Source organism: Gobius niger (genome assembly GCF_951799975.1).
Source record: "Gobius niger genome assembly, chromosome: 18".
Classification (NCBI taxonomy): Eukaryota; Metazoa; Chordata; class Actinopteri; order Gobiiformes; family Gobiidae; genus Gobius; species Gobius niger.
In genome coordinates this window covers 21561092-21574292 of record NC_136869.1, presented here as the reverse complement: position 1 = coordinate 21574292, position 13201 = coordinate 21561092, and the positions used below count along the sequence as shown (strand labels likewise).

Sequence of the window (13201 nt, the reverse complement as noted above, 5' to 3'; positions counted from 1 at the left end):
AGCTCTGCTGTAGCTGTGCCCAGAGCGCTCCGGTCTGTCCGCTGTTCAGTGGCGCCGTAAACCGAGGTGGCAGGTCATTTAAATGTGGCCGGTGCAGAGTGGCTCCTGTGTTTTGTCTTAACATTTAAAACCAGTTCGTTTGTATGATTTGGCTTTAGAGCACACAATGTTTTGGACGATTATGATTTTAATCTCTTTGAATTGAAGGTTGATATAACTTTTGGTCTGCCAACAAACATTTCAAACTTGTAACATGATTAAAAAAGCCAAATAGAGGTTTAGTGTTAGAGACCTTCATTTTGATATTGTTTCACAAGTGCTAGATGTATAAAAGGCTAGAGGATATTATGCAACTTATTAATGGTTGGTTCCCACAAACCCCCCTTTGTTCAATGTCAGCATTCCAATGAGACTGGCATTGTCCTCCACTCCTCTTCTTCACAGCTCATATATCTGTCTGTAAAACACACTTTATGTCAACAGTGTTGCCTATGCCCAGATATTCTTAACCTCTCAGCATTGGAACTCTCTCCCTTTTTGTCTGTCTTTCCATAATCTATCTTTTTTGATCTTATACGACTGGCCTTTGCTACCTGTGTGTCTTCCAGCAGACGTTTGGGCTGGCGCAGGTGCTTCCTCTCCGACCTCGCTTGTCTTCAGCGTGATTGTTAAAGGGGCGGATGACTTTTCTCCCAAATCACGGCCGTCAGACGATACACGTCCCGTTCCGTTGATTAGGCCTGTACTTTTGTCTGCAGCTCTGGTCTCATTGTGCTGACAGGGCTTTGAAGTACCAAGGTGTGACGAAGTGCTGAGGAGAGGGGCTGCGCTGGACGATATGGAAGTGTGGGTCTTTAATGGGAGCCAAATTCTGGGGATCGTTGACTTTTTTTCATGATTTCAAGAAGCCATTTTAATAACTCATTATCTGATTCTTCATTTATTTGACGGAGCAGGCAGGCAACACTTTTTTTTTCAATAATGGGATTAGTTTGTCAAAGAGCTGCTTTAAAACGATCCTTTTCGGCCACGTCACTTCGACCTGGACCAGCTTGAGCGCTAATTACGGCGCGCTCTCGGCAGAAGTCACGCAGCGGCTGATTGCACCTGGACTGCTCGACTCCTCTTGAAGTCATTTTCCATGCCCTTACATCTGACCAAAGTATGTTAAGCAACTGTGGCATCCAAATTGGCCATTTCCACACATCATAAAGAGCAGAACCAGGCAGGATTGTGATTCATTTACAGTCCAGTCCTCTTTAGTCCCGCGGTTATTGGAAGTTAGGGCCTGGTACTGTCATTGAGGCCTACAATGACAGTCTGCGACCCAAGGCATTATCGCTACTAATAACAAATGACATAGACCCGTGTGCTGGTCTCCGGGACGCCAGGGTCAAAGGGACCTGCACTTGTTGTTATTTTGCTTTGCTTCCTGATTGCAATCATCTCCCAGAACACAAATACACCTTCCTGTATTTGTGTTCTTCTGTCCCCACAATCCTCGCTCCAAGTCCATTACAGATTCTTCCTTTTGCAGTGAGGTTCTTTTGTGTTACCTTTTAGTTTTTGGATCCTGTTTTCATATCCTAGTATCTTTGCAAAAGAACCTAAACAGATCTGAACGAGACGGCTCACTGAATATGTTACATGGGCTTGCAAAAGTGTTACAACTGCATTGCATTTTTACTTCTCAGCTAGCCTGGCTAACGCCAGACTAAAGTCACAAGTGATATGTAGTGGGGTGTGGTTTACGATCGTCCATAGCAGTTTATTGGGCGCTACGAATGTCTATCATGCGTCTGCACGTAGCCACAGCCAATCGTATCATCGTATCCGATGACGTATGACGTACCCGCTGTAAACTTTTCGAGCGAAAAATTGAAAATCCGTTAATAAACTACAAGCTTCCGTATATCGAATAGCTCGTCATCATCTTGCCGTCCCTCCTCGTTCTGTGATTGGTTCCCAAATCCATGCGAAAATTTCGGCCATGGTCCCCTGCTGTGCAGTTCGAAATGATTTGAGCGCACACAGCAGTCTGGCGTTAGCCAGGTTACTTCTCAGCCACTTTTGGCTCAGATCATCACCAGCCACATTGTGGATGGAAGCACAAATCCATGCCATTTCAAATAAATGGATTTTGCATCCTTGGAACATGTGTGCCATTTGCCAAAATAAATTTCATAGACTTTAATTGTTTAGCCTGTATATTTCTTTGCAAACAAAAACGTACCATTAGGTCTACTGTACAAAACCTACTAAACCTCTACAGACAAAGTTTAGCTGTTTGTTTCTCTCAAGCATGTAATAATTTAATCACAAATCGAATTGCAGCTAAAATGCAGTTTTTCTGTTGTTAGAACCATTTCAATGTATTCACTGTATCAATTCTAGAGTCCGTTGCCTTTTTATTGCACAGTGGTTTGGTCGTCGGAGCTGTCTCTCTCTCTTGGCTCTAAACAGACGTCAAAGCAGTGCTTTTCTATTCTCCAGCCAGCTCTCCACAGAATATTACCTCTCTTCACGCTCCACCACTGCCATCCTGAGGAGAACGCTGCATTGGAAGCCGAGCTTTCAGGTCATAGCCTCTGCTCGCCTAATATAATGGCTAATACACTATAATTTCATGTCTGGTATAGGCCGTAAAGTCTTGTTATCCACCAGTGCCTGCTGCTACTGTAGTGAAGAGTAAAGTGGTCACAAAGGCTGCATATTGAATTTTAACTGGCATTTTATCAAACTTTCTTTGAAAATATTGACATTGCTCACTACTTTTGCTGCACAAGTTGTTTGTCAATGACAAAAACGATGGTCCATAGTCGTTTATTGGGCGCTACGAATGTCTATCATGCGTCTGCACGTAGCCACAGCCAATCGTATCATCGTATGAAATGACGTATGACGTAAACTTTTGAGCTAAACTTTTTTCTAAAGCTTGATCGAAAAATACCATCGCGTCTGCTGCTGTCATGTTGGATCCATAAATTAACGTTTTCTTTTTTATCCGTAAATAAAGTACAAGCTTCCATATATCAAATAGCTCGTCATCGTCTTGCCGTCCCTCCTCGTTCTGTGATTGGTTCTCAAATCCATGCGAAAATCTCGGCCATGGTCCCCAGGCTAGTTCCAAATGATTCGAGTGCACACAGCACTCTGGCGTTAGCCAGGTTAATGTTTTACTGAAACTTGCAGAAAATTCAAACACTTAAAGCATAAATAATTGTTCCTGAAATCCGTCTGTCCATTGTGGTGCCAGGGGGCAGTGCATCCATGACATGTGCTGTCCAGTCCCGTTATTGGCCGTGAGCATCTCCAGTCTGAAGCACTTCTCCTTTTCTTTGGCACGCTCCGAGTCTAAATCTTTCATCCCTCTCTGTGTTTGCCTGAGGTTTCTCCCGGTGTGCAGGACTGATGCGGGAACCATCATCGCTGGGGTTGTTATTTCTTCATGGTCGCTTCATAAAGCCATCACTACCTACTTTTTAACCTGCGTCTTGTTATCTTTGTGTTCATTTGGTGTTGCAAAGTGTTTTCTAATGCTGTTACGCCAAACCACAACATTACTTTAACCTACATGCAATTTATACCTGTTCACATGTAAAGTATAGTGTGGTTTATGTAACCTGGAATTGTGAAAGTAACATTCAAGACTGTTCTACAGTTTTATGTTCGTTCATTGCCAGAAGAGAAAATACAAGAAATACAAGAATACAGTTATGAAGGGTGATGTTAATGTCAATAGGTGAAGGGTACCTTGATATAAGCGATAAACTGCTATATAAGTGACTGTCGTCTTACTTTCTTATCGAGAACAAGGTCAAATTGAACCCTTTGACCGAATAGAACAAAAGGTCTAGTTTCTAGCAACAGAAAGAGTTGTAACGCAGCCACAATCTCAACAGCGTCCACTCAGGGATGAAATCTGATATAAAACTGTTTTTCAAAAAAAGGAAAGCTCCGCGCCAGACGCCTTCACTTGTGTCCATGCATCAGGGCAACAGGGAGCGCACCGCTGAAGGGTGGATTTGATTGTTTTGGACCGCGTCTCTTCCCGGCCTCTCTCCCGTGCTGCGGGCAGACCGGAGTGGAGCTGGCACTGTCTTCCAACGGACCACGGAGGTTCTGTTGTGGACAGGCCCGGCCCAGAGATCCCTAACCAAATCAAGTCTGTGAAACCTTCCCGTAAGGAGGAAGTCTGCTCTTGTACTTGTAAACGCTTCCCCTCACCTCTGCGGCGCTCCCGGAGTTTATATGTAAATCCCCGACAATTGAAATGCGTTAAACATGATGCACGTCAAATTGCTAGTCGCTTAGGTCAACAGCCTCAGATGGTTTTGTACGACAAGAAAATTAGAAGGAAAAAGGTCTTACTGCACAACTCTGCTATGATCCCAGCCATGACTCCTACTTTGTTTATGTACAAATTACTTCTGGGAAAAACTTGTCTGTGGGAAATGTTTCAGGCTGGTCTAAGCTTTCTTAACATAGCACTTTGTTAAGTAAGGTTTGTACGTTAAGCAAACACAGAAGACAAACTGCAAGCAAGCTCATATAGGAAAAAGAATAGCTTCTAAACTAAACTAAATAAAAGCTAATCTGGTTGGTTTTCATGCTAATAAATATTATTGTTATTGTCTAAATAGTTAGCCTGTAGTTTCAAGTCTAAATCAAGCCTGTTACATATTGTAAGAATCTGCCAGCTGCACGTTTTCTTGCTTTCTGCCAAGTAGCATTTACATTTATTTGTTGTGACACAGCTATCCCCCCATAGGACAGGAAACGGTTATGAACAGGGGAAGTTAGCTGGAACTCTCGCATCATGCTCCAGTGCAACGTTCCGCGACAGAGCTGAGTCTGGTCTGTGTCCAGAAGTGGTAGAAAGAAGTAACGAAGTAAATTAACTTAAGGATCTGTACTTTACATGAGAAGTATTTTGGGGAGAACTTCCTGCTTTTACTCCACTACATTTCAAAGATAAACATGATACAGTCTTCTGCACTACACTTCTATAATGGCTTCAAAGTAATAAGTAAAGTTGGCTATAATGCACACTCAAGAACAGCAGGTGGCGCTGTGCAGACCTTCTTCGTTTACACTAACATAACACATATACACAGATTCACACTTTTCTGAATACTTCAGTACTCCCACTGAAGTAATAATTTGACTGAATTGCTTTTTCTTTTATTGGTGTAATATTTGAACAGTTGTATCTGTACTTTTACTCAAGTAATGAAATCAAGTACTTTGGCCTCCTCTGTCTATGTCACAGTGTCCACATCCATCAAATTACTGAGGTCTATTCCTCATCAGACTTGCTCTCTACCATTGCTGGCTTCATTTTGAATGCCATTTTGCAGCTGAGCAACCTCGTTTGGCGTCTTTTGTTGTCTTATCACAACTTTGTCATGGAGGTATTTTATCAACCAGTGTTTCTCAATGGATGGATCAGCCACCATTTTCAGTTGAGCCTTTCCCAAGAAATACTAACACTAAGGCGTTCAATGTAGTTTAAAATGCCAGACTAAAGCTTAGTATTGAATATAATGATTTACACTCGTGGGCTTTCCTCTTCCATTCAAACCCAGCTCACTTCATCTCCACCTACTGGTATTGTTTCTGTGCTCGCTGTAATGACATTTGCAGGTCCACCCCCCTGACTCTCATCGGCCCCCACCTCCTCCCGTGTCTCTTTGAATCATCTTTTATACAGATTATGTGCGATGTTCAGCCGGGAGATCCAGGTTGTAAAGGCTCAGAAGGCCGGCCGCCCTCAGGTGGGCCAGCGCTGATGAGGACCCCAGGTCTGTTGCATCAGACCGACACATACCGAGCAAGTTATCCTACGCCTGCACAGGAATGAATACGCTACAGCCAGAGAATACTTGAGTGCGCTCTCTTGTTCCCTGGATTTTAACTTGGATTTGCCTTAAGAATGTTTTCAATCCGGTCAAATAATTGCTTAGATTGTGGATGTTAAATAAATTTAGGCCATTAGATGTTACTCTTCTCTTTGGACTGTTTGAACTACAGCATATAGACAGTTTGTATGGACGCTGTCTTGTCAGCCCTTACTGCCTGGGTGGATAACGTTGTTGTTGACGTGGACATTTGCACCTCGCATGGTGATGTGCACTATTGCAATGACTACATGGACAATCTCCTTGGACCTTATAAGTGCCTCGGAGCCTTTGTGAAGTGCTACCTGAATGCCTTTTACAAAATGGGCACTGTGGTCCCCCATGGTTCCTGACGGGTTTCCTTTGAAAGATGGGCCAAATGCAGAGGACAAGCGTCCATACAGGGACAGTAAAGTTTCCAATACAAAATACAAATTCTTTTGAAGCAGGCCATTCTTGTCAGCTCTCTTGTTTACAGTTTACAGCCCTAGATTTTCTACCTTTTGTTTCAAGTAAGAATTGAGATGTAGTGGTAATGCTAAAACTGGACACATGACCTCCTAATGGGAAATCCATTTGGGAGACTGGTAGATGATCATCCATTTGTCTGACTCGCTCAACAACAGCACTGGAGACTTATGTCATGAGCTCAGCCAGCCTCCGCTCTGCTGCCAAAAGCCCTCCTATGCCAGCTCATGCTTCTTTCAAATGCATCTGCCAAACCGCGGCTTTGCTTCTCTTGTCCAGTTCTTGCCATCAACCATTGTTTTCAGACAGTCATGTTGAGTCTGCCCCTCTTGCCTCTGGGGATCTTTCTCCTCCCGTGTCCTGGGTAAGACAACGCTCTCAGAAAAGTAGCCAAAGTGCACCAGTTTGTTTTGACATCTCAATAACTCCATTGCAAAGGTATTTTCATTTTATTCAACATGATCAAAGTTGCTTCAATGACTTATGAGAACGTATTTGGAACTTGGTACTTCTGACATTCTCTGAACATTGATGGCCAGAGTAGCAACAAATGTGGATGTTAAAGTATAGATATAATAAAGTCTTACTTGCTGTTTGAGAAGTATACAATATCAATGTTAAGCTCATTTTGCTGCATTAACAAAGAAAATTGCGTGTAAAGTAAAATGCTTTCTGAATGTGATTAAATCAACAAAATACAGTATTATCTTCCCTCCATTTTCTGCTGCATAAGCTGAGCACACCCTACATGATTTTTTTTTTTTTTTTGCTATAATTCCCGAGTCGTGATTAGTTGAAAGACAGTCGCAGAGAATCGTTGTATGGAGGGTTCACAACTCGACTCGCGTTCGAATTGTGTAATGCAGAAAGACATGACTAAAGTTGTAGTAAATCAAACATGTTTGAATTTTAAGGCCAATTTTTGAGGCACAGGAGAAGCATGGCCAGATTCTGGCTGAAGACTTCTTAAGACTGCAACAATCGCGTAGCCTGTCCTTATTGTAAACATAAGTGTTTGATTTTGTTCTGTATATAGTGTTACTATTTTCATTTTTTCGTCAATGAGAGAAATAACTTTTTGAAACAGGGGTTGTAGAATTGACAAAGCTGCTTGAATTAAATTTAATCAATAAATTCACTGTTTGTTTACTTCATATCTGGACACACAAACAGGCCATATTTATGGAATATGGCCAAAAAAATCTTTCTAACCTTTCAATTAAACAGACCCCGGGGTACAGGGAGTACGGTAAAAACAGAAAATGCTCTTGGAACAAATCCCACTAAGCACTTCTTTCTCCATCATTTTGTAGGACAATTTACCTACTCATAAAGGGTTTCTCGTTTCAGATTGTCAGTTTTGATTGTTTGTCTGTGTTAGCCTGCCTGTATCACAGTAACCCTCTCCTCTTCTCCTCTGTCCAGGCCTTTATGAACTGTTGGCAGCGTTGCCCTCACAGCTGCAGCCTCATGTCAGCCGTCCGGAGGACAGCAGCTTTCTCCATGACATGTTCAGGGAGAGGAGCCTGCACTCGCTCATCAAGGTAACACCCGCAGAAACTTAGCATTTCAATCTTCTGAAAGACCTCATCTTCTAGGAGGATCAAACTAGCAACCTTTACCATTTACCATTATTTGAGGTCACACCAATGCACTTGTTGCACCTTTGCTCAAAATCTTCCATTTGTCCGCCCTCATTCCTGTGTAATTCTCCTGTACATCAGGGAGTTTATTGTCATTCCACTGGACTCTCCACCCAGATCCTCTGACAATCTGTGTGCCAGGCTGCACTGCTGTACTGCTGTACTGCTGTACTGCTGTACTGCTGTACTGCGGAGGCAGATACTGTGTTTGAGCTGAGGATGAGCACACAGTAATGAGTCCAACACATTGAGTCTGTCTGGACTGTCTCAGGTCACAGCGTACTATGGCCAGTCTAGCCTCTACAGATATTCAGACGCATTCATCTTACTGTGTATGAGGTTAATCAATATGTTAATTAATATCCATTTAGTTCACACCATTTTTGGTTCCAACTCAAACAGATCGGCAGGAGCAGCCCAAGAAGGATTTTTGTGTGTGAACTCACAATTACTGCGAGAATTCAGCTTGTAGGCAAGGTTATTTCATAAGAAATTGGATCCCGCTTGGCTTGTTTTACCAAAAGTATCAGTTAGCCTTTTCTGTGGTAGTAAAACACAAAGTAGCATACCTGACGTCATACACTTGCTTGTTCTGTCAGCAAATCTAATTCCCAACCTCCAACAACAACAACAAAATCTGTCTCACACATTGCCTGTGTCACCAGCCTTGCAGCTGCAAACTACTGTATTTTATGCTGTGGCAAAGACACGAACATGAGCCTTTTCTTGTGCCTTTTGTAAAATTCTGTGGCTGATTGTGTTTTGAGATTATAACATCACTAGTACGGTAGGTTTTGTTTCAGACTAGAAACATAAGTCACTGAGCTGATTTTGTCTCGAGTCTCGTTTGTCGTAGTGTTTGGTGCTACTGTTGAGCTGGAGCTGATGTCTGGACCAGAGGAAACCAGAGGCTCTGTTGTTTGGATTGTTCTGAATGACTAGAGAGTAAGGATGTTGAACATGGATAATAATGGGCCGGGCCTCCCAAAGAAAACAGTGTAGTGTGGCCCAGATAAACTGGTGCTAATGAAGCTGGTGTTGAGTTTCTTAGATGTTTGTGCTGACATGAGGGAGGTGCCCCACTTACCTTCTCCTCACCACCACACATATGGCTGGTTAATCCTACCAGAGGAATGCTCTGACACCGTCAGCACATGTTCTCATGGCTAAGTTGGGTTCAGGGAAACGATGAAAACCACAATTTAATGTAACATCACAGTTAGTAAATAGCAATGACTATAATAGGTTGTACCTTTGTAAACAACATGTTCTGTAGTTTTTACCTTTACAAACATTTTCTAAAATTCTTGTATAAGCTTAAAAATTAATTTCATTCTCTCAATTTAAAAGACCCTGGACAATCACAAACAACTGCCATAATAATATTTCAGAAAAAATGTAATGTGATATGACGGTACATCAATGTGGGGCAACAGAGTGCACACATATTCTCGCACCACTGTTTCCCTAATATGCTCTTCCTAGAGTCATAGAACATAAGCCTTAAAACCCAGAGACACTCCAAAATGCAATGCATACAAGTGTTCACATTTGCAGGTTTGTAATTGAAGGGAAATGACGGTAGTTTTACCAACCGAAAATACATGTGTATTATTTTAGTATCAGGCTGCTGTATTAAAACAGAAATGATCAAGAGAACTTGATAGAAGCTGCAGTATCATAGTACTTGGAGGGACTGAACCTCAGGAGACGGTTACATGGACAGGTTTCATGAAGCATACCAAACATGCCTAAAGAGACACACTGCTCCCCCACTGCTCATGATAAGATGAGTGAGAATTAGGACATCTCGTTAGTTCTTTGAATCGTGAGGTATCTGTACTGTAGCCACACTTAAATGGTCAATAATCAACTTGAAAAAAACCTATATAATCAGATTGTTCTAAGAAGTCAAACTGGGTCCTTTTCAAACACAAACTTGAAGACTTTTTAATCAGAGGTCAGAAATGTGACCACTGACCGTCTGCTCTGCTGCGTTTATGCAGTGTTGTGCTGTATTATTATGATATGTGTTTTAACTATGTATTGTTTAATTTTTTTCTGTAAAGGCCCAACTGGGGACAGACATTGAGAATTAGCTTTGGCTAAAATGTTGTAGTATGTAACATACGTTTATGTGACATACTTGTCTCTATTCAAATAAACTTAAATAAAAGTGTTGGGAGAAGGATTTGTGCGTGTCACCTGAATCCATGCCCTGACCACAGGAGCATTGCCTCTTGACTTCCTCTCGCTGCATCATTGCTGTGCCCGAGCGGGACACCACCTCCATCATCAAAAAACTGAGTCCAGTCCACGCTGACACAGGAGCGATTCCATTGAAGTGAACGCTTTAGCTTTCGAAGGAGCTGATGTTTTTGGTCCAGCAGTCCAATGTAGTCACCACAGATGCGCCATTTAAACATTATTTTTATTGATTTATTTCTGACATTTTTCCCAAATTGGTCAAAATGATGGAAATCTGTCACAGCGACGGAGAACTTTATCCCATGAGAATAGTCTATGATTTCAATAGTCTACAATGAATGTTAGTGTTGAGACTTTAGCCACAAAACTTAGGGGCTGACACAATGTTGATATTCCTTTTATGAAGTTGCAATACAATAAGAAAGAATAGCACAAGTCGGGTTTCCAAAAGTCACAACTAAATGTTAAACTGTTTTTAGTCCTGAAACCAGTGGAGCAGTGGAGCCTCATTCATTTATGTAATGCTTTTTGTTTTATGCAATATTGGTTTCCAAAACAGAACCACACAACGTATCTTACAAAATTATCACTGTCTCAATGTGTTCAGAAGCACTGCACTCCAACAAGTTATGACGTAAGGCCTTGTTAGTACAGTCTGTTGGGCGCATCACATCTGATGGAGGCTCCAAGAAAGACCTAGGACATACTGGATGCGACTATGTGTCTTTGGAGGCCTGATGATGCCTCAGGGTCCCCCAGAAGAGCTGGATATAGCAGTCTGGACAGCCCTGCTCAGACCGCTGCCTCTGGATAAAGTGTAAGCAAATTGATGGATAGTCAACTAGACTGAACGAGATTGAATAACCTCTACTTAGTTGGAAAATGCCTGGATGACTACTGCTGACACTAACAAAGAAACAAAGCCACAGTGTTATCAAATTAATCAAGAACGGATTTGTTTTAGAGAGTGAGGTGAGTTTTTGTGTTGAAATGGCTTGACATTGAGCAAACATTACTTTGAATGTTACAATGATCTTGTCTTTGTTCTTGGGCCACAAAAGTTTGAGAACTTTTTCCTAGAAAGACATTGTCAGTATAATTTTGTAACTCAGCTCTTTCAATATAATTACAGTGATCCCGTTCAAACAGAAAGCAGAGAATCCATCTCTGCTCCATCAGCGAGACCATTATACATGTTTCCTGTTTGTCTATCATGGAGCTGCTTTTATTTTTTATTGTTAGCACAGACACACAAAGGGAAATGCCTGGTCCAGACACACTGAGCTGGCTGGTACTGTGTTCAGCCTGTCTAAAGCCATCCAAAGCTCGACAAGCGGACACAACAACCCTCTCGTCTTACCGCGGCCCATACACTCGGCTCAAAACATGGCTAACATCAGTGGCACACCATTAATAAAAGGCGTAATTGTCGTCTTCCTCCAAAGCCCCTTGCACAGGCAGATCTCAGCCGCTCTACTGTGAGAGAGGGCAGAGAGGAAGCACACACATCATGTTAATCTGACAGGCTCGTAAAGGCACGCTCATATGGAAACGCTCACCTCACCTGCCGCTCTGCGCTACACTTTCCTCAGGCTGCGTGAAGAGGGAACAGGGATCAGATAACCAAAACCACGGGCCAGATTCTTGTTTTGTCCTCATACTTCCAGCTCTTCACACAGTAGTGCGCTCTGCTCACATCAGACTTTACAAAATCAAATTAAAATGCATCGATTTAATCTTCTCCTTAAGACTCACATTGGTACAGTGGTTCGTTTCATGCCTGTCACAGGAGACTGGGATCTGATTTCTTCTACGCTTGTCCCGAATAGTGCAAGAGAACATCCTTTGCCAACTATAGAGCACATACAGTATCTAGCAAAACTAACTTTAATGAGCTTTTAGCAATGTGATAATGTTCCCTTGTCAGAAACAGACCTGTAGTAGGGTTATTCTTCAATCGTTCTGCGCTCTGCTCTGTACTTTCTGGGTTTTAGCATGCTGGTAGCTAAATATGGTGGCTTGTGTGGAATTCCCCCTACTGCTTCCAGATGGTGCTCTAGCACAGCGGTTAGTGCTTGTGCTTCACAGCTAGAAGGTCCGGGTTCGATTCCCACCAAGGACGGGGCCTTTCTGTGTGGAGTTTGCATGTTCTCCCCGTGTCTGCGTAGGTTTCCTCCGGGTACTCCGGTTTCCCCTACCACTAAAAACATGTACAATAGGCCAGGATGTATGAGAGTGTGTTTGAGAGTGCGCATGGGGGACGACGGATGAAAATTAGCCTAAGGCTACAATCCGGTGTGGCTTGTTCATTAACTTGCACTGTCCCTACCAAATAAACCATAAAAAAATAAAAAAATAAAAGAGCAGTCAACAAGGTCTTTTCCATAGACATACATTAATTTAGATGCTGAAACATAAAATAATGCTGCGGTTGCCAAAGGCAGGTTTATAAGCCACAGCCATGCAGGATATGACCACTTTATAAGAAAGGATGCAAAAAGACTTGTACGTATTAACTGTCCTAAATGTTCCCTTATTCTGTTTCTATAAATTCCACTACATTTACTTTACTGTTGCACAAATGCTACTAGCCGCCCATAAAAGCCACAGGAAAACGAATCCAATATTTAATTTCCACCTGCTTCAGGTGGAATAGCTTCATTTTTTTTTCAGCCAACCACTTGGATCTAGTCTGTGGGCAGGCATTTCTTTTCTTAATCCCTCCACTGTTGGTTGCTAATAGGCCTGGCTCTGCACTTGATGTTACACAGAAAAATCGTGTTGTGGTGCCAGTAGGTTCCTTTAAAGCCATGTAAAAGGTGAGGCTTGTGTCCAAATGGAAAGTGCTGGCCGCTTTGATGAATGGCCTCGTTTTGGACCAACTGGACAGAGTTACTGTAGTTGCAGACTTTCTCTCTCTCTTTAAATACCTGGATCAGACTCGGGGTAACACTATATTATATTACTCAACCTCTGTATCAA

General features: G+C 42.3%; 1 protein-coding gene across 2 annotated transcripts in view; it reads left to right on the top strand.

Moving 5' to 3' along the window:
* The window catches only part of LOC306977557 (MAGUK p55 subfamily member 7-like), a 124536-nt gene that overhangs the window by 10643 nt on the left and 100692 nt on the right, over nucleotides 1-13201 (top strand). For both annotated transcript variants that reach the window (XM_079575935.1, XM_079575934.1), the window contains exon 2: nucleotides 7794-7912. In XM_079575935.1, the coding sequence (XP_079432061.1) occupies nucleotides 7794-7912 (119 nt within the window). The remainder of the gene's footprint in view (nucleotides 1-7793; nucleotides 7913-13201) is intronic.